The sequence below is a fragment of the Oncorhynchus gorbuscha genome, linkage group LG21 (genome assembly GCF_021184085.1).
Source record: "Oncorhynchus gorbuscha isolate QuinsamMale2020 ecotype Even-year linkage group LG21, OgorEven_v1.0, whole genome shotgun sequence".
Classification (NCBI taxonomy): domain Eukaryota; kingdom Metazoa; phylum Chordata; class Actinopteri; order Salmoniformes; family Salmonidae; genus Oncorhynchus; species Oncorhynchus gorbuscha.
The window spans coordinates 43,429,470-43,456,307 of record NC_060193.1 but is presented as its reverse complement, the minus strand read 5'-3'; the positions used below and the strand labels follow the sequence as shown (position 1 = coordinate 43,456,307).

General features: G+C 45.9%; 1 protein-coding gene across 1 annotated transcript in view; it reads right to left on the bottom strand.

Moving 5' to 3' along the window:
* Positions 1-13,223: 13,223 nt before the first annotated feature.
* The window catches only part of LOC124008516 (parathyroid hormone 2 receptor-like), a 48,954-nt gene continuing 35,339 nt past the window's right edge, over positions 13,224-26,838 (bottom strand). The window contains exons 12-13 of the mRNA XM_046319844.1: positions 15,388-15,429; positions 13,224-14,210 (exon numbers count right to left, since the gene is read on the bottom strand). Of these exons, the coding sequence (XP_046175800.1) occupies positions 13,833-14,210; positions 15,388-15,429 (420 nt within the window). The 3' untranslated portion in view covers positions 13,224-13,832. The remainder of the gene's footprint in view (positions 14,211-15,387; positions 15,430-26,838) is intronic.

The window sequence follows — 26,838 nt, the reverse complement described above, 5'->3', positions numbered from 1 at the left end:
GTGTGTGTGTGTGTGTGTGTGTGTGTGTGTGTGTGTGTGTGTGTGTGTGTGTGTGTGTGTGTGTGTGTGTGTGTGTGTGTGTGTGTGTGTGTGTGTGTGTGTGTGTGTGTGTGTGTGTGTGTGTGTGTGTGTTCGTGTGTTCGTGTGACCGTACTGTGTCTGTCACTTATCAGCGATGGAGACATCACAATCTTCAATTGAGCACGGTTTCCCCAGAATAGTGGTTTCCTCATTAATACATTATTGCACTATTTGTTCTGACAACAATACCCCTCAGATGATTGGGATCAGAGTGTGTAGATGTGAGCCACTGCGTGCCCCATCGGTCTCCACCGCCATTATTCACATTCCTGTCATTATACCCCCTGCACAAAACAATGTACAGTGTCATTGTTTCACTTTGCATCTGCATTGGTATAAATGGAAAATAATACCACATATTCCTATCATTATTGCACACAGTATGATCAGAGAGGTAGGTGGAGGTTCCAGGATAATCTAGCTCATCGTTAAAAAGTCTGGCGGTTTCATGGGATTCTATGGCTGTGTTCCAAATTGCACGCTATTCCCTATAGCACATCATAGGACAAAATATTGTGTAACAAGTATTTGAATACCTGCTGTGTGTGAATGGTCTAATAGACCATGCAGTGCTAGATTGGAACAGCTGAGATCAACACAGGTTATTCCGATATTGTGTGGAGTTTTGATGGAATCACAATTTGTGCTTTCTTGCGAGTAATGCGGCTTGATGAGGCCTAAGTATGGATGGAAGTGAAGTGACTCATTTGCTATTGAACCTAATGTGCCACAGCACAGGAATTCTGTAGTCACCATTTACTGAACCTAAGGACATTCATCGACGCCCCTTTTGTGTGTTCGTCGATGCACCTATATCGGCCCTGTCATTTTTCCGCTTTCATCATATCAACCTAGCAATTAACTTGTACTGACTAAGAACGATTATCTTGATGCAATGTTCAATTTCATTACAATCTGCCCCATTTCTTTTTTTTCCTTCAGCTTTATTATTACAGATAGATTGTAGCTTTCATCATTGTAATTGTCTGCATTATTGCCAATCCCCCCATATATTTTTGTCACGGCTACCGCCAAAGTTGGTGCCTCTCCTTGTTCGGTCGTCGTCACCGGCTTTCTAGCTGCCATCGATCCACGTTTATTTCCCCATTTGTTGTGTCTTGATTGTACACACCTGGTTCCCATTAAGTTATTATTATTTCCCTATTTAACCCTCTGGTTCTCAGTATTTTTTGTGCTTGATTGTTCCTGGTTTGGTGTTAGTCTTTTGTGTTAGGGTTTGTGATCCCTGCGTGGATTTATTTGCTGATTATTTTTCCAGAGGAAAGTATGTTATTTTACTCAGTTCTATGTCCTGCGCATGACTCTGTTCTCACCTCTGCACAACTGACACCTGACAATTGATTTGTAAATACATGTATGTATATACAGTACCAGTCAAAGGTTTGGACACACCTACTCATTCAAGGGTTTTTATTTATTTTCACTATTTTCTACATTGTAGAATAATAGTGAAGACATCAAAACTATGAAATAACACATATGGAATCCTGTAGTAACCCAAAAAGTGTTTAACAAATAGAAATATATTTTATATTTGCCTTGATGACAGCTTTGCACACTCTTGGCATTCTCTCAACCAGCTTCACCTGGAATTATTTTCCAACAGTGTTGAAGTAATTCCCACATATGCTGAGCACTTGTTGGCTGCTTTTCCTTCACTCTGCGGTCCAACTCAACCCAAACCATCTCAATTAGGTTGAGGTTGGATGATTGTGGGGTTCACCTGATGCAGCACTCCATCACTCTCCTTCTTGATCAAATAGCCCTTACACAGCCTGGAGGTGTGTTGGGTCATTGTCCTGTTAAAAAACAAATCATACTCTCACTAAGCGCAAACCATGGGGTGGTGTATCGCTGCAGAATGCTGTGGTAGCCATGCTGGTTAAGTGTGCCTTGAATTCTAAATAAATCACTAACAGTGTCACCAGCAAAGCACCCCAACACCATCACACCTCCTCCTCCATGCTTCACGGTAGGAACCACACATGCGGAGATCATCCGTTCACCTACTTTGCATCTCACAAAGACACGGCAGTTGGAGACAGAAATTTCAAATTTGGACTCTGCTCAAAGGACAGATTTCCACCGGTCTAATGTCTATTGCTTGTGTTTCTTGGCCCAAGCAAGTCGCTTCCTATTATTGGTGTCCTTTAGTGGTAGCTTCTTTGCAGCAATTCGACCATGAAGGCCTTATTCATGCAGTCTCCTCTGAACAGTTGATGTTGAGATGTGTCTGTTCCTTGAACTCTGTGAAGCATTTATTTGGGCTGCAATGTGAGGTGCAGTTAACTCCAATGAACTTATCCTCTGCAGCAGAGGTAACTCTGTATCTTCCTCTCCTGTGGCGGTCATCATGAGGGCTAGTTTTGTGCTTGATGGTTTTTGTGACTGCACTTGAAGAAACTTTCAAAGTTCTTGAAATTTTCCAGATTGACTGACCTTCATGTCTTAAAGTAATGATGGACAATCATATCTCTTTGCTTATTTGAGCTGTTCTTGCCATAGTATGGACTTGGTCTTTTACCAAATAGGGCTATCTTCTGTATACCACCCCTACCTTGTCACAATACAACTGATTGTCTGAAACGCATTTAAGAAGGAAATACATTTTGGTGGGAAACACCACTGGTGGGAAAATGTGCATATTTTCTACATGCGGAATTTTAGAACATTCTGTCACCAATTGGATGGATACCTAGCTGCTGGTGTCAAAATGTGGCTGCCATTTTCTTACTCTCTGGCTGCTCAATATCACAGTGTGACATGAAGACATACATTTTGCTAATGGCTAATTTCTCCACTATTTTGCAAAAGTTAGGTAATTTTTGGCAGTATGCTACAGCCATTTATTCTGTATTGTTCTTAGTCAGCGAGTTAATTTCGTAGACATCTTGTCTTACTGTGTGCTACTCATGTGTAAGGGTAATACTTTGTGAAAGAAGTGAGAAGACACATATTATGCTCCTGGGGGCTAGTTTAGAATATTTATCAGAGTTACTGTGTAGTTTCAAGTCAATATATCAGTTGCTTTCCCAGCCCAAGAGTTCAACTCATAACATGTGTCCGAAATTCAATAAAAGACTTGGGAAATCGTTTGACAGGCCGCCTGTCATGCAGGTGAAAGAGGACCCAAAAGCGACTTAACAGAAACAGAGTTTATTTAAGTCCAAACAGGGAATAACAAAAATCCTCTAGTCTGTAGAGGGGAATAACTGGAGAAGCGGCCACAGACTGCAGGTCGCTTCGGGTAGGCGCAGGCCGTAGTTGACAGAGACACCTGCTCACACGCAGCATCTGATGAAGGCAAAAAACACGACAGGACAGGGCGATACACAATCACAGCAAAAACACGACAGGACAGGGCGAAACGCAATCACAGCATGGTGAATACTAAACAAGGAACCGACGGGACAGGAACGGAACACAAAGGAATAAATAGGGACTCTAATCAGGGGAAAGGATCGGGAACAGGTGTGGGAAGACTAAATGATGATTAGGGGAATAGGAACAGCTGGGAGCAGGAACGGAACGATAGAGAGAAGAGAGAGCGAGAGAGTGAGAGAGGGAGGGGGAGAGAGAGGGATAGAAGGAGGGAAAGAACCAAATAAGACCAGCAGAGGGAAACGAATAGAATGGGGAGCACAGGGACAAGACATGATAATAAATGACAAACATGACAGTACCCCCCCACTCACCGAGCGCCTCCTGGCGCACTCGAGGAGGAATCCTGGCGGCAACGGAGGAAATCATCGATGAGTGAACGGTCCAGCACGTCCCGAGACGGAACCCAACTCCTCTCCTCAGGACCGTAACCCTCCCAATCCACTAAGTATTGGTGACCCCGTCCCCGAGAACGCATGTCCATGATCTTATGTACCTTGTAAATAGGTGCGCTCTCGACAAGGACGGGAGGGGGAGGGAAGACGAACGGGGGTGCGAAGAAAGGGCTTAACACAGGAGACATGGAAGACAGGATGGACGCGACGAAGATGTCGCGGAAGAAGCAGTCGCACAGCGACAGGATTGACGACCTGGGAGACACGGAACGGACCAATGAACCGCGGAGTCAACTTACGAGAAGCTGTTGTAAGAGGAAGGTTGCGAGTGGAAAGCCACACTCTCTGGCCGCAACAATACCTTGGACTCTTAATCCTGCGTTTATTGGCGGCTCTCACCGTCTGTGCCCTGTAACGGCAAAGTGCAGACCTCACCCTCCTCCAGGTGCGCTCACAACGTTGGACAAACGCTTGAGCGGAGGGAACGCTGGACTCGGCAAGCTGGGATGAGAACAGAGGAGGCTGGTAACCCAGACTACTCTGAAACGGAGATAACCCGGTAGCAGACGAAGGAAGCGAATTGTGAGCGTATTCTGCCCAGGGGAGCTGTTCTGCCCAAGACGCAGGGTTTCTGAAAGAAAGGCTGCGTAGTATGCGACCAATCGTCTGATTGGCCCTCTCTGCTTGACCGTTAGACTGGGGATGAAACCCGGAAGAGAGACTGACGGACGCACCAATCAAACGACAGAACTCCCTCCAAAACTGTGACGTGAATTGCGGGCCTCTGTCTGAAACGGCGTCTAACGGGAGGCCATGAATTCTGAATACATTCTCAATAATGATTTGTGCCGTCTCCTTAGCGGAAGGAAGTTTAGCGAGGGAATGAAATGTGCCGCCTTAGAGAACCTATCGACAACCGTCAGAATCACAGTCTTCCCCGCAGACAAAGGCAGACCGGTAATGAAGTCTAAGGCAATGTGAGACCATGGTCGAGAAGGAATGGGGAGCGGTCTGAGACGACCGGCAGGAGGAGAGTTACCCGACTTAGTCTGCGCGCAGTCCGAACAAGCAGCCACGAAACGGCGCGTGTCACGCTCCTGAGTCGGCCACCAAAAGCGCTGGCGAATAGACGCAAGAGTGCCTCGAACACCGGGATGACCAGCTAACTTGGCAGAGTGAGCCCACTGAAGAACAGCCAGACGAGTGGAAACAGGAACGAAAAGGAGGTTACTAGGACAAGCGCGCGGCGACGCAGTGTGCGTGAGTGCTTGCTTAACCTGTCTTTCAATTCCCCAGACTGTTAACCCGACAACACGCCCATAAGGAAGAATCCCCTCGGGATCAGTAGAAGCCACAGAAGAACTAAACAGACGGGATAAGGCATCAGGCTTGGTGTTCTTGCTACCCGGACGGTAAGAAATCACAAACTCGAAACGAGCGAAAAACAACGCCCAACGAGCTTGACGGGCATTAAGTCGTTTGGCAGAACGGATGTACTCAAGGTTCTTATGGTCTGTCCAAACGACAAAAGGAACGGTCGCCCCCTCCAACCACTGTCGCCATTCGCCTAGGGCTAAGCGGATGGCGAGCAGTTCACGGTTACCCACATCATAGTTGCGCTCAGATGGCGACAGGCGATGAGAAAAATAAGCGCAAGGATGAACCTTATCGTCAGACTGGAAGCGCTGGGATAGAATGGCTCCCACGCCTACCTCTGAAGCGTCAACCTCGACAATGAATTGTCTAGTGACGTCAGGAGTAACGAGGATAGGAGCGGACGTAAAACGTTCTTTTAGAAGATCAAAAGCTCCCTGGGCGGAACCGGACCACTTAAAACACGTCTTGACAGAAGTAAGAGCTGTGAGAGGGGCAGCAACTTGACCGAAATTACGAATGAAACGCCGATAGAAATTAGCGAAACCTAAAAAGCGCTGCAACTCGACACGTGACCTTGGAACGGGCCAATCACTGACAGCTTGGACCTTAGCGGAATCCATCTGAATGCCTTCAGCGGAAATAACGGAACCGAGAAAAGTAACGGAGGAGACATGAAAAGAGCACTTCTCAGCCTTTACGTAGAGACAATTCTCTAAAAGGCGCTGTAGAACACGTCGAACGTGCTGAACATGAATCTCGAGTGACGGAGAAAAAATCAGGATATCGTCAAGATAGACAAAAACAAAAATGTTCAGCATGTCTCTCAGAACATCATTAACTAATGCCTGAAAAACAGCTGGCGCATTGGCGAGACCGAACGGCAGAACCCGGTACTCAAAATGCCCTAACGGAGTGTTAAACGCCGTCTTCCACTCGTCCCCCTCTCTGATGCGCACGAGATGGTAAGCGTTACGAAGGTCCAACTTAGTAAAGCACCTGGCTCCCTGCAGAATCTCGAAGGCTGATGACATAAGGGGAAGCGGATAACGATTCTTAACCGTTATGTCATTCAGCCCTCGATAATCCACGCAGGGGCGCAGAGTACCGTCCTTCTTCTTAACAAAAAGAACCCCGCCCCGGCCGGAGAAGAAGAAGGCACTATGGTACCGGCGTCAAGAGACACAGACAAATAATCCTCGAGAGCCTTACGTTCGGGAGCCGACAGAGAGTATAGTCTACCTCGAGGAGGAGTGGTCCCCGGAAGGAGATCAATACTACAATCATACGACCGGTGAGGAGGAAGGGAGTTGGCTCGGGACCGACTGAAGACCGTGCGCAGATCATGATATTCCTCCGGCACTCCTGTCAAATCGCCAGGTTCCTCCTGAGAAGTAGGGACAGAAGAAACGGGAGGGATGGCAGACATTAAACACTTCACATGACAAGAAACGTTCCAGGATAGGATAGAATTACTAGACCAATTAATAGAAGGATTATGACATACTAGCCAGGGATGACCCAAAACAACAGGTGTAAACGGTGAACGAAAAATCAAAAAAGAAATAGTCTCACTGTGGTTACCAGATACTGTGAGGGTTAAAGGTAGTGTCTCAAATCTGATACTGGGAAGATGACTACCATCTAAGGCGAACATGGGCGTAGGCTTATCTAACTCTCTGAAAGGAATGTCATGTTTCCGAACCCATGCTTCGTCCATGAAACAACCCTCAGCCCCAGAGTCTATCAAGGCACTACATGTAGCACCCGAACCGGTCCAGCGTAGATGGACCGACAAAGTAGTACAGGATTTTGATGGAGAGACTTGAGTAGTTGCGCTCACCTGTAGCCCTCCGCTTACAGATGAGCTCTGGCTTTTACTGGACATGAATTAACAAAATGTCCAGCAACTCCGCAATAGAGGCACAGGCGGTTGGTGATCCTCCGTTCCCTCTCCTTAGTCGAGATGCGAATCCCTCCCAGCTGCATGGGCTCAGACTCTGAGCCAGAGGAGGGAGATGGTTGCGATGCGGAGCAGGGAAACACCGTTGATGCGAGCTCTCTTCCACGAGCCCGGTGACGAAGATCTACCCGTCGTTCTATGCGGATGGCGAGAGCAATCAAAGAGTCCACATCTGAAGGAACCTCCCGGGAGAGAATCTCATCCTTAACCACTGCGTGGAGTCCCTCCAGAAAACGAGCGAGCAGCGCCGGCTCGTTCCACTCACTAGAGGCAGCAAGAGTGCGAAACTCAATAGAATAATCCGTTATGGACCGTTCACCTTGGCATAAGGAAGCCAGGGCCCTAGAAGCCTCCCTACCAAAAACTGAACGGTCAAAAACCCGAATCATCTCCTCTTTAAAGTTCTGGAACTTGTTAGAGCAATCAGCCCTTGCCTCCCAGATAGCTGTGCCCCATTCTCGAGCCCGGCCAGTAAGGAGTGAAATGACGTAAGCAACCCGAGCTCTCTCTCTAGAGTATGTGTTGGGTTGGAGAGAGAACACAATCTCACACTGCGTGAGAAAGGAGCGGCACTCAGTGGGCTGCCCGGAGTAGCAAGGTGGGTTATTAACCCTAGGTTCTGGAGGCTCGGCAGGCCAGGAAGTAACAGGTGGCACGAGACGTAGACTCTGGAACTGTCCAGAGAGGTCGGAAACCTGAGCGGCCAGGTTCTCCACGGCATGGCGAGCAGCAGACAATTCCTGCTCGTGTCTGCCGAGCATGGCTCCTTGGATCTCGACGGCAGTGTAACGAGCGTCTGAAGTCGCTGGGTCCATTCCTTGGTCGGTTCCTTCTGTCATGCAGGTGAAAGAGGACCCAAAAGCGACTTAACAGAAACAGAGTTTATTTAAGTCCAAACAGGGAATAACAAAAATCCTCTAGTCTGTAGAGGGGAATAACTGGAGAAGCGGCCACAGACTGCAGGTCGCTTCGGGTAGGCGCAGGCCGTAGTTGACAGAGACACCTGCTCACACGCAGCATCTGATGAAGGCAAAAAACACGACAGGACAGGGCGATACACAATCACAGCAAAAACACGACAGGACAGGGCGAAACGCAATCACAGCATGGTGAATACTAAACAAGGAACCGACGGGACAGGAACGGAACACAAAGGAATAAATAGGGACTCTAATCAGGGGAAAGGATCGGGAACAGGTGTGGGAAGACTAAATGATGATTAGGGGAATAGGAACAGCTGGGAGCAGGAACGGAACGATAGAGAGAAGAGAGAGCGAGAGAGTGAGAGAGGGAGTGGGAGAGAGAGGGATAGAAGGAGGGAAAGAACCAAATAAGACCAGCAGAGGGAAACGAATAGAATGGGGAGCACAGGGACAAGACATGATAATAAATGACAAACATGACACCGCCAAGCCAGTTTTAGTTTTAAGATCCCAAAGAATGACATTGATCCATGGTTCTGCATGTTCAATCAACAAGTTTATGCAGCAGCTCTTTTTCCCCATGTTCAAATAAAATCACAGGTTGGTCTTGGGTACTGTATATAAACCTACAACGACAACCAGATACTCTCTCACAGCTATTGCTTTCACTTTTCAGGAAGTGTGTGAGACACTGTATAAACATCACTAGCAGGTTTGATTGAATTCCAGTTTGAAAAGCGGGTCATACTTTACTTGACCTCCAGCATCATAACACGTCATAACCATGTCATAACAGTTGACATAACTGGTTGTCGTGATGTGACTATTATTAATGTGATGACGGCTATTTTATCAAATCAATTAACTATGTTTCATTATTACGCGATTCAATTAGTCATGTAACAATTAACTCATTAGTAAATTGGGGCACCACTTGAAAAGTTTGTTTAATGAGTTTGTTTAATGAGTTACCGTTTCCCGAATTAACTCAAGAATGTATATCGTTATCATACCAGTCATCAATTTATCATTATTATCAGTCTCATTCTGATGTCGTTGGCCTTGTAAATCTGCACAAACAATAGTCTAAATGATTATTCAGTGATACACAAATTGGATTAATTATTTATTTACTAACTAACTAAACAATAACACAGAAATACATAAACACACACAGTATAGGTTAAATTGATTACTAACATAATGCAATGAAAAGTCCCTAGTGGACTAACCCGATGTAACGGCTTGTTACACAATGGAAAGGGGTGGGGAAAGAAAGAGCGGGAGAGACAGAGGGGACTCATCTTACATACAGTTAGAAAACTATGCTCATGGGAATGTGAATACTTTGCACATGAACGACCACTCAATCGGAAATAATTGCAATGTATATATTTACACTTGTATGTCTCTGTCGTCGATCTCTGTTGAAGTCGCCCGGTCCGTCTATGGGGTCGTCGTCCGATGCAAGTTTCTGGTTGTCCACCAGAGGTCACAATGTCCTTAGTATTTGTAGTAGGCTCCTTTGTCTCGGAGTGTTCGTTAGACTGGATACTTCAGATGTACCACAATGGTGATGATAGGGAAATGTTCTTCTTTCATCTTCAGTCGAGATTCCTAGACTATTTTACATAAACAGCCGCAGACTGTGAATGTCTAGTATTCACCTTCACTCGTCGAGAGTTTGATGGTCTTCCCATTTTCTGGTCTCAATGGTTTATTATTCAGGGTACAGCTAGGACCACTTCACACTGGCAGCCACCCGGCATGTTTTGGTCTCTAGAGATTTTCTTCTTCACTCGTGTTGAGAGTTTCTAACCATTTCGTAACATTCAGAAAACCACCCCCCCCCCCTCCCTGGTGGGAGAGGGTGGGGGCTCTCTTTGTGATCTGTTATAATATGGTCATAACACTGTCATGACACAAATGTAGTCTTGTGACATATTGCATTATTTTATGGCTAGTTATGACACCTATACAAGAGTATCAAAACCCACAAAACTTACCACACGAGGCAAAACATTCCATTACACCATAGCTTACGTGTCAACAGTATGTTTATTATATATATATATATATATATATATATATATATATTTATTTTTTATTTTTTTATATTTATTGACCATATTCAATTCTAATTGTAATTGCCCACACATTGATGTCAGACATGCACCTACCCCAATGCTCTGTTGCTGAGGACTAGGATAAATGCAGGAGCAGATTTCAGGAGCAGGACAAGACACCCTGTTTTTGACAGGTGACTGATATAAGGTCATGTACGTGATAGGTCTATCTGTCTTACATGATTATGATGGTTCTTGACAGCGTTATAAAGTGACACAAGATGCTCACAATGCTTCATGACAGTGTCATAAAGTGCATTTCCTACAAGTTATTTAAAATATGAAAAAACATTAATTCATTAACACAACAGCAAAGGATTAAAGACACAAAGTTTCAAATGAAAGGAAACTTCTTGGCAGAGAAAAAAATAATTTGAATTATATGTAGGATTTGACCAGCCATAAAATAACACAATATATGTCACAACAGGTATAAATATGGGTCATGACAGTATTAAGATAGGTTATGACAACTGTTATGAAATATGACATGGTTATGACACTGGGTGTCAAGTAAACTGTTACCGAAAAGTGTGTTCCTGGTATTTGGTTAAAGGGGCAATCTGGTATTCAAACGACAACAAAGCAGTTACTGCCCACCACTTTTTTGGTAAGCTGAGGGATGGAACTGGGGCAAATGTAAAGATGGGGCTATTAATGAATTCTAAAGCAACCAAAACACATGGGCCTTTTTATTTTACAGGTATCCTACTTCAGTACAGTACTACCACAAACTAGCCAATAAACATGTTCAAATAAACTGTGGCTGAAACCACATGCCATTTGGAAAATAGATGTTTCTGTTGCTGAGAGAGAGAGAGAGGTCAAGGTTAAAGTAAAATGCCAGACATACTACCACTAGCTGTGCCGTGTGAAATTCCACATGCTTATTTGACGAGTTTCCTCTGTGAAGCAACCAGGTATATACTGCATATGCTTTGGTTGTCAGTAGTCACCCAGGTGTTCCATTTAAAACCAAATTGGCATTTGCAGGGATTGTGCCTTTTCTGTCAAATCGCACACTGCTTTGTTGAATCCACTCTGTATTCTGATTCATAGTCATTAACTATTACTCATACAGGAAACCAAAGCGACCAGAGTGTTACTGGCTGGAATTGGCAGAGCAGTAATGAATGCATTTTCTAGATAAAGGCCATTAATTGGTCCATATAGAATGTGTCCAAAATGGCACCCTATTTCCAATATAGTGTACTACATTTGGCCAGAGCTCTATTGGGCCCTGGTCAGAGTAGTGCACTGTAAAGGGAATAGGGTGCCATGTGGAGCTCAGATGTAGTGTACTGAAGAAATGACAGGGCAGGAGCACAACTAATGGGGTTCTATTAATACAGACATAGAACATGGATATGGTCGGTACTACACACGTGTTTGAAGTAGGGTCTTTAACCTGGTAAGGGGATAAAATCTCTAATGGCTTAGCTTACATCATAGCCTGATCTTACATTACCGTAAGTTGATCATATGTTATATGATCACTGAATATGATCGATTTGGTTAAATGTGCATTATGCAATCAAGTGTTTTATTATGTACAATTCATTTTTGGCTCTGCTATCCTGTGAACTGGAACTAGGACTAAGGAACATTCAATGTCGTCTTGGTAAGTAATTCCAGTGTATATTTGGCCTTGTGTTTTAGGTTATTGTCCTGCTGAAAGGTGGATTGGTCTCCCAGTGTGTAAGGGATCTTGTCCTCCTCTTCTGAGGAGGAGAAGCGAGAAGGATCGGAGGACCAATACGCAGCGTGGTAAGTGTCCATAATTTAATGAAGGTGAATGACAAAACACTAAACAGGAAATTAACACCCACGAAACCCAGGTGGAAAAAGGCTACCTAAGTATGATTCTCAATCAGAGACAACTAACGACACCTGCCTCTGATTGAGAACCATACTAGGCCAAACACAAAAACCAACATAGAAAAACAAACAGACTGCCCACCCCAACTCACGCCCTGACCATACTAAAACAAAGACAAAACAAAGAACAGAACGTGACACAGTGTCTGTTGGAAAGTAGACTGAACCTGGTTTTCCTCTAGGACTTTGCCTGTGCTTAGCTCTATTCCTTTTCTTTTTATCCAAGAACATTCCCTAGTCCTTGACAATGATAAGCATGCCCATAACATGATGCAGCCACCACCATGCTTGAAAATATGAAGAGTGGTACTCTAATGTGTTATGTTGGATTTGCCCCAAACATAATGCTTTGTGTTCAGAACAAAAAGTACATTTCTTTGCAATATTACTTGCCTTATTGCAAATAGGATGCATGTTTTGGAATATCCTGTACAGGCTTCCTTTAATTCGTCATTTAGGACCGGCAGGTAACTGAAAGGTTGCTAGATCGAATCTCCGAGCTGACAAAGGTTCAAATCTGTCATTCTGCCCCTGAACAAGGCAGTTAACCCACTGTTCCTAGACCGTCATTGAAAATAAGAATTTGTTCTTAACTGACTTGCCCAGTTAAATAAAGGTTCAATTATTATTATTAATTTTTAAACTCTACCTGGTTTAGAATCACCATTGGCCTCATGGTGAAATGCCGGAGCCGTTTCCTTCCTCTCAGTCAGGAATGAATAACATTCATTATTAAGTACTACAGAGTTAGGAAGGACGCCTGTATCTTTGTAGTGACTGGGAGTATTGATACACTATCCAAAGTGTAATGAATAACATCACCATGCTCAAAGGGATATTTAGTGTCTGCTTTTTTTTCTTCTACCCATCGGTGCCCTTCTTTGCGAGGCATTGGAAAACCTACCTTGTCCTTGTTGAATCTGTGCTTGAAATTCACTGCTCAACTGAGGGACCGTACAGATAATTCAATTTGTGTGGTACAGAAATGGGATAGTCATGGAACGTATTATTTTACTCCTGAACTTATTTCGGCTTGCCATAACAAAGGGGTTGAATACTTATTGACTCAAGACATTTCAGCTTTTTCATTTGTATTAATTTATAAAAATGTCTAAAAACATAATTCCACTGACATTATGGGGTATTGTGTGTAGATCAGTGACACAATCTAAATAGAATCCATTTAAAATTCCGGTTGTAATACAAAAACATGTGGAAAAGGTCAAGGGGTGTGAATACTTTCTGAAGGCACTGTAATTGTCTTCAGCATTACGAATGACACAGACACAAGCTCGTCTGTAGCTGCAGCACCAGTCCATATTTAGCCACAGACCTGACTGATTGTCTAGCCACCACTCGAAGTGACAAATAACAGTCCATGAAAACAAAAATGCAATTCGTAAGCGATAGCTGGCGTAAAACAAGGATATGGTGATATACAGTATCCCCAAAACATCAAAGATATTGGAGTCTGGTCTAGTGGTCTAGTGTTAAGGCTGCCAACTCCGAACCACGTATTCCCTTGACGATGCGAATTCGAGTTCAGAGTTCAGTCTCAGCCACTTTCTGTTTGTGGCCCTAATTCCTGTGTATCTCCCGCTCTACCTTCCCTCTGTCCTGTCATTCAAAAAATATAAAAAACACAATTGTTGTCAGCTGTACATTCCCACTTTCCCTCTACTCTCTCTCTCTACAGTGTCTCCTCCAAGTCCTCTCCTATGCTGGTGGTATTCACCACAGGTAAGGACTCTCGGAGGGAGATGTCGTCCACCTGCTTGGCTCTCTCGTCTGGCTCCTCTAGGATGGATGGGGGCAGGCTTTCCACCTCAGAGTTGCTGAACACGTAGCCGGGCAAGGTGGTGTGGGTGCTGACGCTGTGCCTGGCTTGGCTGCTGCGGTACACGTGGCTGGAGAAGAGAGAGGAGGTGCCCGAGATCACGGCCAGCGGCTGGGGCTGACTGGTAGTGGTCTGGTTGAGGCCGTACCGGTAGTTGGCACATGTCGCCGGTCCCTTCCCGTCGAACTCCAGGTTCCAGCGGGTCCAGGTCTTCTTGATCTCTGCCTGGACCTAAAGAGAACAAGAGGATTGTGTGGGTCAGGTTATAGTATAGTATAGTATAGTATAGTATAGTATAGTATAGTATAGTATAGTATAGTATAGTATAGTATAGTATGGGTCGTGGTATTGTGTGGGTCATGATATGGGTCCGGATTTTGTATGGTAGCCTATAGTACCAGTCAGGGCAGAAACTTATTTGGGGAGTTCAGACAACTTTTAGAATGGACGCAATGTTAGTACCTTTATCGCGAAACCTTTGTTGATGTAACAATACAAGAGCGCCTCCGATCATTCTCAATGAAATGACTCGCCGCAAACAAGAAAAACAGAGTAGTGAATTCAAATGTTGTTTTGACCGACTGACATTCACAATGAAATTTGTTGACAACACAAGAGACTTGAATACATATTTATTGCCAATGCCAAAGTTCCTATTGTGTTGTGGTGCCCACAAATGTCATATTCGCTTTCACTGGACTTTTTCAGAGGTTTTAAAAGCTTTCAGAAATAAACAGCCCAACCCAGAAGCATCAATTAGCAACGAACATGGATGAGAGTAGGGATGCTCTCGGAACATTACGTTCTAAATGACCAAACTCTTTAAATATTGTATATGGGACTAATAAATGTGGAAATTATTGCAGGAAAAGTAGCACTTTACTTTACAGTGGTATTTACCTGGTATTGACCAGCAAGTTATGCGGTGGTAACAATGGGTATTTTCTGGTAGCCTACTTACTTACAATACCCACAAACAGGGTTTGAAGTATCACTGATGGGTACAATGCGTACGCACAGTATGACTGTTCTGTAGCTCAGTTGGTAGAGCATGGCGCTTGTAACGCCAGGGTAGTGGGTTCGATCCCCGGGACCACCCATACGTAGAATGTATGCACACATGACTGTAAGTCGCTTTGGATAAAAGCGTCTGCTAAATGGCATATATATTATTATTATTATTATTATATTGTTCTAATAAATGACATCAATAAGTTCCATTAGTTCTTATAACATCCCCCCCCCCCTCTCATTATGGTTAGTTCCTAGAACACTTATAAATGGGCAACAAATGAGCACGTGACTTTGGTTCAATTAGAGAGTTCAGCATGATAGATTCTTGAAAGCAGCAGCTCTAGAGTGGAGAAGATCTTAAACCTTCTGTCTGGGTCTGGTGGACAGTACTCACCTCTCCATTGCAGTAGCAGTAGATAATGGACACAAAGAAACCCTACGAAGAGATGAAAGCGACTAAGGTTAGAGGCATGTGTTGAAAGCTCAAATTCCCACTGACAGTATGAATGATGTGACATTCTCTACAAATGAGAGGTGTCCATGACCTTCGGAGAATAATAGACATGATGGTCTCAGGAAAGAGAGCTCTTAAAGAAAAACACACAATGGATTGTATTTTTTTTTCAAAAGTAGTGATGTTAAGATAAAAGCATGTCCCACGACATCAGTTGTGTTGTGTATATCCAGCTATACACTTCAATCCCAAATTAATGGAAAAGATGAGCACCCTTTACATTCCTGGTTTTATCTGGTGCTCATCCTTTCATTCATTTATTCATAGCTGGATTTGCACATGTCATGAGATGTGGTTTCATCTTGACATAAGACTACATTAGAGGTCAGAAAACATCTGAAAGAAGTGAAAGTGTAATGTCCCTTTAAGCTATAATGCTCAAATTCTCACGTTTAAAATCGTATCAATATTGCTTTCAAGTGCTGAGCGATTAACGGAAATTTCTGTTATTTTTAAAAAACAAATAATTGACTTTTTGAATTTGATTTCATTCCGTTTTTTTTCTGTGAGCTCAATGCGCATTTTCTCATTTTCTCACTGTAGTTTCTCGAATAGAGGTCAATCAGATCAAGCCCGAACTGTGAAATGTAGCAGGGAGTTGTAGTTTACAACAGCCCAATATTCAACATAGTTTAGAGCAGAAAAAGTGGTAACTACAATGACCATAATCCATTGTGCGCCTACTTGTCCGGAGACTGAGAGAAGAGAGAAGAATGACAATCAAGAGGGATGGAGCAGTTGCTTCGCGAGGTATCTCTAACTGAAAATACATGATCGATAGTGTTCAGCATTCATAAAAGTATTTTTTAAATAATTTAACCAATTTGACCTCAAAAAGCACTAATTGCTCTGCACTATTGCTTTCTACAGTTTTAAATCTATTAGCAATGGGCAATACAGTGCATTCGGAAAGTGTTCAGACCTCTTGAATTTAAGTTACTGCCGTATTCTAAAATGGATTACATTGCTTTTTTCCCCCTCATCAAGCTACACACAATACCCCATAATGACAAAGCAAAAACAGGTTTAGACATTTTAGCAAATGTATAAAATGTAAAATAAAATAAATATCACATTTGCATAAGTATTCAGACCCTTTACTCAGTACTTTGTTGAAGCACCTTTTGCAGTTATTACAGCCTCCAGTCTTCTTGGGTATGACGCTACAAGCTTGGCAAACCTGTATTCGGGGAGTTTCTCCCATTCTAATCCGCAAATCCTCAAGCTCTGTCAAGTTGGATGGGGAGCGTCGCTGCAGAGCAATGCTTGATCGGGTTTAAATCCAGGCTCTGGCTGGGCCACTCAAGAACATTCAGAGACTTGTCCCGAAGTCACTCCTGCGTTCATCTTTCCCTCGATTCTGACTAATGTCCCAGTCCCTCACCCTGAAAAATCTCCACAGCATGAGTCACATGCGCCGAATACAACAGGTGTAGGGAAAATGTGAAATGCTTACTTACAAGCTCTTAAACAACAATGCAGTAAAGAAAAGTGTTAAGTAAAATATATAAAAGTAACAAGTAATTAAAAGAGCACCAGTAAAATAACAATACCGAGGCTATGTACTGGGAGTACCAGCACAGAGTCAATGTGCGGGGGCACCGGTTAGTTGAGGTAATTGAGGTAATATGTACATGTAGGTAGAGTTACAGTGACTATGCATAGATAATAAACCGAGAGTAGCAGCAGCTTAAAAGAGGGGGGGGGGGGGGGGGGTCAATGCAAATAGTCTGGGTAGCCATTTGATTAGCTGTTCAGGAGTCTTATGGCTTTGGGGTAGAAGCTGTTAAAAAGCCTTTTGGACCTAGACTTTGCGCTCCGGTACCGCTTGCCATGCGGTATCAGAGAGAACAGTCTATGACTAGGGTGGCTGGAGTCTGACAATTTGTAGCAGTTGCCATATCAGGCAGTGATGCAACCCGTCAGAATGCTCTCGATGGTGTAGCTGCAACTTTGAGGACCTGAGGACCCATGGCAAATCTTTTCAGTCTCCTGGGGGGGGGGGGAATAGGTTTTGTCGTGCCCTCTTCACGACTGTCTTGGTGTATTTGGACACCAAGGAACTTGAGGCTCTCATACTTGGGGGCGTGCTTGGTCCTCTTCCTGTAGTCCACAATCATCTCCTTTGTCTTGATCATGCTGAGGGAGAGGTTGTTATCCTGGCATCACACTGCCAGGTCTATGACCTCCACCCTATAGGCCGTCTCATCGTTGTCGGTGTGTCGTCAGCAAACTTAATGATGGTGTTGGAGTCGTGCTTGGCCATGCAGTCATGGGTGAACAGGGAGTACAGGAGGGGACTGTATCTGCCACACTGATCCCCTTTATTGAGGATCAGTGTGGCAGATGTGTTGTTACATACCTTTACCACCTGGGGGCGGCCCGACAGGAAGTCCAGGATTCAGTTGCAGAGGGAGGTGTTTAGTCCCATTGTCCTTAGCTTAGTGATGAGCTTTGAGGGCACTATGGTGTTGAACGTGGAGCTGTTGTCAATGAATAGCATCCTCACATAGGTGTTCCTTTTGTCCAGGTGGGAAAGGGCAGTGTGGAGTGCAATCTGTGGATCTGTTTGGGCGGTATGCAATTTGGAGTAGGTCTAGGGTTCCTGGGATAATGGTGTTGATATGAGCCAGCCTTTCAAAGCACTTCATGGCTACAGATGTGAGCGCTACTGGTCAGTAGTGATTTGGGCAGGTTACCTTAGTGTTCTTGGGCAGAAGAGACTATGGAGGTCTGCTTGAAAAATGTTGGTATTATAGACTCAGGTCTGGGACAGGTTGAAAATGTCAGTGAAGACACTTGCCAGTTTGTCAGTGCATGCTCGGAGTACACATCCTGGTAATCCTTCTGGCCCTGCTGACTTGTGAATATTGACCTGTTTAAAGGTCTTACTCACATCGACTACGGAGAACGTGATCACACAGTCGCCTGGAACAGCTGATGCTCTCATGCATGTTTCAGTGTTACTTGCCTCGAAGTGAGCATAGAAGTAATTTAGCTCGTCTGGTAGGCTTGTAGCACTGGACAGCTCGTGGCTGTGCTTCCCTTTGTAGTCTGTAATAGTTTGCAAACCCTGCCACATCCGATGAGCATCGGAGCCGGTGTAGTACGATTCAATCTTGGTGCTGTATTGATGCTGTTGTGTCTTTGGCTTTGCCGGATTAAGTGATATGACATGCTATTCTAAAAAATAATTTATCTGTAAATATAATTAACTAGAAAGCTGGGGGACCCCAAAATAATGTTTATAGAGCTGTTATCTTCCGAAACTCTTAAAGACCTAGTAACCTTTTACATCAGTAGCAGTCATATTTAATCCTCGCCTTATTCAGTCTCATCTGAAAGTTTTAAATTCTTCACGAACCCTGGCTAACAAGTCGAATCAGCAATACAAAATTTGGTTTAATTATTTATTTATTAAATACCTAAATAATCACACAGAATTACATCTACACAGAATGGATCATACATTGATTACAAATTATGTCATAAAGGAAAAACGGCCCTAGCGGATGGAACAGATATGACAGCTGGTTACACAAAGAAAGGGGGTTGGGTTTGAGTGAAAGAGCAGGAAGACTGAGGAGCAAAAAGGTTTTGTGTCTCTATCGGGCTGTAGACAGCTATGCTATCGTAAATACAGTATCTTATGCATTCTAAATAACCGCCCATTTGAAAAAGGAGAATGCAATAAATATTTACTCTGAGCAGCGCTTCGGTAGATTGGTTGACGATAGAAGGTGGGTTGGTCCAGCATGGATCTGGTCCTCTGAAGAATGTCTCTGGTGGTAAACTGGATACATTGTAGTATCATTGTGTGTGTTAGACAGATACGTTGTCCATCCTTTCCTAGCCCACGTTTACAGTGACTGCTAGGAGGTATCACTTCAGGAGTGAATAAGAGTTCAAAGTTCATACCAAGTTGCCATACTTTTAAGCTCATGCTATATTCTGGCTGGTATAGTCGAAATTACATTTACATTACATTTAAGTCATTTAGTAATAATAATAATAATATATGCCATTTAGCAGACGCTTTTATCCAAAGCGACTTACAGTCATGTGTGCATACATTCTACGTATGGGTGGTCCCGGGGATCGAACCCACTATCCTGGCGTTACAAGCGCCATGCTCTACCAACAGAGCGACTTACAAATTGGTGCATTCACCTTATGACATCCAGTGGAACAACCACTTTACAATAGTGCATCTAAATATTTTAAGGGGGGGGGTGAGAAGGATTACTTTATCCTATCCTAGGTATTCCTTAAAGAGGTGGGGTTTCAGGTGTCTCCGGAAGGTGGTGATTGACTCCGCTGTCCTGGCGTCGTGAGGGAGTTTGTTCCACCATTGGGGAGCCAGAGCAGCGAACAGTTTTGACTGGGCTGAGCGGGAACTGTACTTCCTCAGTGGTAGGGAGGCGAGCAGGCCAGAGGTGGATGAACGCAGTGCCCTTATTTGGGTGTAGGGCCTGATCAGAGCCTGGAGGTACTGAGGTGCCGTTCCCCTCACAGCTCCGTAGGCAAGCACCATGGTCTTGTAGCGGATGCGAGCTTCAACTGGAAGCCAGTGGAGAGAGCGGAGGAGCGGGGTGACGTGAGAGAACTTGGGAAGGTTGAACACTAGACGGGCTGCGGCGTTCTGGATGAGTTGTAGGGGTTTAATGGCACAGGCAGGGAGCCCAGCCAACAGCGAGTTGCAGTAATCCAGACGGGAGATGACAAGTGCCTGGATTAGGACCTGCGCCGCTTCCTGTGTGAGGCAGGGTCGTACTCTGCGGCTGTTGTAGAGCATGAACCTACAGGAACGGGCCACCGCCTTGATGTTAGTTGAGAACGACAGGGTGTTGTCCAGGATCACGCCAAGGTTCTTAGCGCTCTGGGAGGAGGACACAATGGAGTTGTCAACCGTGATGGCGAGATCATGGAACGGGCAGTCCTTCCCCGGGAGGAAGAGCAGCTCCGTCTTGCCGAAGTTCATCTTGAGGTGGTGATCCGTCATCCACACTGATATGTCTGCCAGACATGCAGAGATGCGATTCGCCACCTGGTCATCAGAAGGGGGAAAGGAGAAGATTAATTGTGTGTCGTCTGCATAGCAATGATAGGAGAGACCATGTGAGGTTATGACAGAGCCAAGTGACTTGGTGTATAGCGAGAATAGGAGAGGGCCTAGAACAGAGCCCTGGGGACACCAGTGGTGAGAGCGCGTGGTGAGGAGACAGATTCTCGCCACGCCACCTGGTAGGAGCGACCTGTCAGGTAGGACGCAATCCAAGCGTGGGCCGCGCCGGAGATGCCCAACTCGGAGAGGGTGGAGAGGAGGATCTGATGGTTCACAGTATCGAAGGCAGCCGATAGGTCTAGAAGGATGAGAGCAGAGGAGAGAGAGTTAGCTTTAGCGGTGTGGAGCGCCTCCGTGATACAGAGAAGAGCAGTCTCAGTTGAATGACTAGTCTTGAAACCTGACTGATTTGGATCAAGAAGGTCATTCTGAGAGAGATAGCGGGAGAGCTGACCAAGGACGGCACGTTCAAGAGTTTTGGAGAGAAAAGAAAGAAGGGATACTGGTCTGTAGTTGTTGACATCGGAGGGATCGAGTGTAGGTTTTTTCAGAAGGGGTGCAACTCTCGCTCTCTTGAAGACGGAAGGGACGTAGCCAGCGGTCAGGGATAAGTTGATGAGCGAGGTGAGGTAAGGGAGAAGGTCTCCGGAAATGGTCTGGAGAAGAGAGGAGGGGATAGGGTCGAGCGGGCAGGTTGTTGGGCGGCCGGCCGTCACAAGACGCGAGATTTCATCTGGAGAGAGAGGGGATAAAGAGGTCAGAGCACAGGGTAGGGCAGTGTGAGCAGAACCAGCGGTGTCGTTAGACTTAGCAAATGAGGATCGGATGTCGTCGACCTTCTTTTCAAAATGGTTGACGAAGTCATCTGCAGAGAGGGAGGAGGTGGGGGGAGGGGGAGGAGGATTCAGGAGGGAGGAGAAGGTGGCAAAGAGCTTCCTAGGGTTAGAGGCAGATGCTTGGAATTTAGAGTGGTAGAAAGTGGCTTTAGCAGCAGAGACAGAGGAGGAAAATGTAGAGAGGGGGGAGTGAAAGGATGCAAGGTCCGCAGGGAGGTGAGTTTTCCTCCATTTCCGCTCGGCTGCCCGGAGCCCTGTTCTGTGAGCTCGCAATGAGTCGTCAAGCCACGGAGCGGGAGGGGAGGACCGAGCCGGCCTGGAAGATAGGGGACATAGAGAGTCAAAGGATGCAGAAAGGGAGGAGAGGAGGGTTGAGGAGGCAGAATCAGGAGATAGGTTGGAGAAGATTTGAGCAGAGGGAAGAGATGATAGGATGGAAGAGGAGAGAGTAGCGGGGGAGAGAGAGCGAAGGTTGGGACGGCGCGATACCATCCGAGTAGGGGCAGTGTGGGAAGTGTTGGATGAGAGCGAGAGGGAAAAGGATACAAGGTAGTGGTCGGAGACTTGGAGGGGAGTTGCAATGAGGTTAGTGGAAGAACAGCATCTAGTAAAGATGAGGTCGAGCGTATTGCCTGCCTTGTGAGTAGGGGGAAGGTGAGAGGGTGAGGTCAAAAGAGGAGAGGAGTGGAAAGAAGGAGGCAGAGAGGAATGAGTCAAAGGTAGACGTGGGGAGGTTAAAGTCGCCCAGAACTGTGAGAGGTGAGCCGTCCTCAGGAAAGGAGCTTATCAAGGCATCAAGCTCATTGATGAACTCTCCGAGGGGACCTGGAGGGCGATAAATGATAAGGATGTTAAGCTTGAAAGGGCTGGTAACTGTGACAGCATGAAATTCAAAGGAGGCGATAGACAGATGGGTAAGGGGAGAAAGAGAGAATGACCACTTGGGAGAGATAAGGATCCCGATGCCACCACCCCGCTGACCAGAAGCTCTCGGGGTGTGCGAGAACACGTGGGCGGACGAAGAGAGAGCAGTAGGAGTAGCAGTGTTATCTGTGGTGATCCATGTTTCTGTCAGTGCCAAGAAGTCGAGGGACTGGAGGGAGGCATAGGCTGAGATGAACTCTGCCTTGTTGGCTGCAGATCGGCAGTTCCAGAGGCTACCGGAGACCTGGAACTCCACGTGGGTCGTGCGCGCTGGGACCACCAGATTAGGGTGGCAGCGGCCACGCGGTGTGGAGCGTTTGTGTGGTCTGTGCAGAGAGGAGAGAACAGGGATAGACAAACACATAGTTGACAGGCTACAGAAGAGGCTACGCTAATGCAAGGAGATTGGAATGACAAGTGGACTACACGTCTCGAATGTTCAGAAAGTTAAGCTTACGTAGCAAGAATCTTATTGACTAAAATTATTAAAATGATACAGTACTGCTGAAGTAGGCTAGCTGGCAGTGGCTGCGTTGTTGACTTTGTAGGCTAGCTGGCAGTGGCTGCGTTGTTGACACTACACTAATCAAGTCGTTCCGTTGAGTGTAATAGTTTCTACAGTGCTGCTATTCGGGGGCTAGCTGGCTAGCAAGCAGTGTTGATTACGTTACGTTGCGTTAAAAGAACGACAATAGCTGGCTAGCTAACCTAGAAAATCGGTCTAGACTACACAATTATCTTTGATACACAGACGGCTATGTAGCTAGCTACGATCAAACAAATCAAACCGTTGTGCTGTAATGAAATGAAATTAAAAATGTGATACTACCTGTGGAGCGAAGCGGAATGCGACCGGGTTGTTGAGTGCGGAAGTTCTATTCAGTAGACGTTGGATAGCTGTTGGCTAGCTAGCAGTGTCTCCTACGTTAAGGACGACAAATAGCTGGCTAGCTAACCTCGGTAAATTAAGATAATCACTCTAAGACTACACGCTCTAAACTACACAATTATCTTGGATACGAAGACAACAAAGACAACTATGTAGCTAGCTAACACTACACTAATCAAGTCGTTCAGTTGAGTGTAATAGTTTCTACAGTGCTGCTATTCGGTAGACGGTGGACGTTTGCTAGCTGGCTAGCTGCTGGGCAGATAGCAGTGTAGACTACGTTAGGACGACAAATTATCAAAGATAATTGCGTAATTATCGTATTTCGCCGTCCTAACGTAGTCTTCACTAGCCAGCTAGCTAACGTCCACTGATTAGCTGCACTGGAGAAACTATTACACTCAACTGAACGACTTGATTAGTTTAGTGTTAGCTAGCTACATAGCTGTCTTTGCTGTCTTCGTATCATCGTATCCAAGATAATTGTGTTGTTTAGGTTTAGAGTGTGTAGTCTTAGAGTGATTATCTTAATTTACCGAGGTTAGCTAGCCAGCTATTTGTCGTCCTTAACGTAGGTGACTCTGCTAGCTAGCCAACAGCTAGCCAACGCTAGCCAACGTCTTCTGTATAGAACTCAACTACCCGGTCGCATTCGCCTTCTTTGTATCAAAGATAATTGCGTAATTATCGTATTTCGCCGTCCTAACGTAGTCTTCACTAGCCAGCTAGCTAACGTCCACTGATTAGCTGTACTGGAGAAACTATTACACTCAACTGAACGACTTGATTAGTTTAGTGTTAGCTAGCTACATAGCTGTCTTTGCTGTCTTCGTATCATCGTATCCAAGATAATTGTGTTGTTTAGGTTTAGAGTGTGTAGTCTTAGAGTGATTATCTTAATTTACCGAGGTTAGCTAGCCAGCTATTTGTCGTCCTTAACGTAGGTGACTCTGCTAGCTAGCCAACGTCTTCTGTATAGAACTCAACTACCCGGTCGCATTCACAGGTAGTATCACATTTTCACTTCATTTCATTACAGTACAACGGTTTGATTTGTTTGATCGTAGCTAGCTACTTAGCTAGCTACATAGCCGTCTTTGTATCAAAGATAATTGTGTAGTCTAGAGCGATTTTCTAGGTTCGCTAGCCATCTATTGTCGTTCTTTTAACGCAACGTAACGTAAACAACACTGCTAGCTAGCCTGCTAGCCCCGAATAGCAACACTGCAGAAACTATTACACTCAACGGAACGACTTGATTAGTGTAGTGTCAACAACGCACCCAATGCCAGCTGGCCTACTTCAGCAGTACTGTATCATTTTAATCATTTTAGTCAATAAGATTCTTGCTACGTAGCTTAACTTTCTGAACATTCGAGACGTGTAGTCCACTTGTCATTCCAATCTCCTTTGCATTAGCGTAGCCTCTTCTGTAGCCTGTCAACTATGTGTCTGTTTATCCCTGTTCTCTCCCTCTGCACAGACCATACAAACGCTCCTCACCGCGTGGCCGCGCCACCCTACTCTGGTGGTCCCAGCGCGCACGACCCACGTGGAGTTCCAGGTCTCCGGTAGCCTCTGGAACTGCCAATCTGCGGTCAACAAGGCAGAGTTCATCTCAGCCTATGCCTCCCTCCAGTCCCTCGACTTCTTGGCACTGACGGAAACATGGATCACCACAGACAACACTGCTACTCCTACTGCTCTCTCTTCGTCCGCCCACGTGTTCTCGCACACCCCGAGAGCGTCTGGTCAGCGGGGTGGTGGCACCGGGATCCTCATCTCTCCCAAGTGGTCATTCTCTCTTTCTCCCCTTACCCATCTGTCTATCGCCTCCTTTGAATTCCATGCTGTCACAGTTACTAGCCCTTTCAAGCTTAACATCCTTATCATTTATCGCCCTCCAGGTTCCCTCGGAGAGTTCATCAATGAGCTTGATGCCTTGATAAGCTCCTTTCCTGAGGACGGCTCACCTCTCACAGTTCTGGGCGACTTTAACCCCCCACGTCTACCTTTGACTCTTTCCTCTCTGCCTCCTTCTTTCCACTCCTCTCCTCTTTTGACCTCACCCTCTCACCTTCCCCCTACTCACAAGGCAGGCAATACGCTCGACCTCATCTTTACTAGATGCTGTTCTTCCACTAACCTCATTGCAACTCCCCTCCAAGTCTCCGACCACTGCCTTGTATCCTTTTCCCTCTCGCTCTCATCCAACACCTCCCACACTGCCCCTACTCGGATGGTATCGCGCCGTCCCAACCTTCGCTCTCTCTCCCCCGCTACTCTCTCCTCTTCCATCCTATCATCTCTTCCCTCCGCTCAAACCTTCTCCCACCTATCTCCTGATTCTGCCTCCTCAACCCTCCTCTCCTCCCTCTCTGCATCCCTTGACTCTCTATGTCCCCTATCCTCCAGGCCGGCTCGGTCCTCCCTCCCGCTCCGTGGCTCGATGACTCATTGCGAGCTCACAGAACAGGGCTCCGGGCAGCCGAGCGGAAATGGAGGAAAACTCGCCTCCCTGCGGACCTGGCATCCTTTCACTCCCTCCTCTCTACATTTTCCTCCTCTGTCTCTGCTGCTAAAGCCACTTTCTACCACGCTAAATTCCAAGCATCTGCCTCTAACCCTAGGAAGCTCTTTGCCACCGTCTCCTCCCTCCTGAATCCTCCGCCCCCTCCCCCCCTCCTCCCTCTCTGCAGATGACTTCGTCAACCATTTTGAAAAGAAGGTCGACGACATCCGATCCTCGTTTGCTAAGTCAAACGACACCGCTGGTTCTGCTCACACTGCCCTACCCTGTGCTCTGACCTCTTTCTCCCCTCTCTCTCCAGATGAAATCTCGCGTCTTGTGACGGCCGGCCGCCCAACAACCTGCCCGCTTGACCCTATCCCCTCCTCTCTTCTCCAGACCATTTCCGGAGACCTTCTCCCTTACCTCACCTCGCTCATCAACTCATCCCTGACCGTTGGCTACGTCCCTTCCGTCTTCAAGAGAGCGAGAGTTGCACCCCTTCTGAAAAAACCTACACTCGATCCCTCCGATGTCAACAATTACAGACCAGTATCCCTTCTTTCTTTTCTCTCCAAAACTCTTGAACGTGCCGTCCTTGGCCAGCTCTCCCGCTATCTCTCTCTGAATGACCTTCTTGATCCAAATCAGTCAGGTTTCAAGACTAGTCATTCAACTGAGACTGCTCTCCTCTGTATCACGGAGGCGCTCCGCACTGCTAAAGCTAACTCTCTCTCCTCTGCTCTCATCCTTCTAGATCTATCTGCTGCCTTCGATACTGTGAACCATCAGATCCTCCTCTCCACCCTCTCCGAGTTGGGCATCTCCGGCGCGGCCCACGCTTGGATTGCGTCCTACCTGACAGGTCGCTCCTACCAGGTGGCGTGGCGAGAATCTGTCTCCTCACCACGCGCTCTCACCACTGGTGTCCCCAGGGCTCTGTTCTTGGCCCTCTCCTATTCTCGCTATACACCAAGTCACTTGGCTCTGTCATAACCTCACATGGTCTCTCTTATCATTGCTATGCAGACGACACACAATTAATCTTCTCCTTTCCCCTTCTGATGACCAGGTGGCGACCGCATCTCTGCATGTCTGGCAGACATAT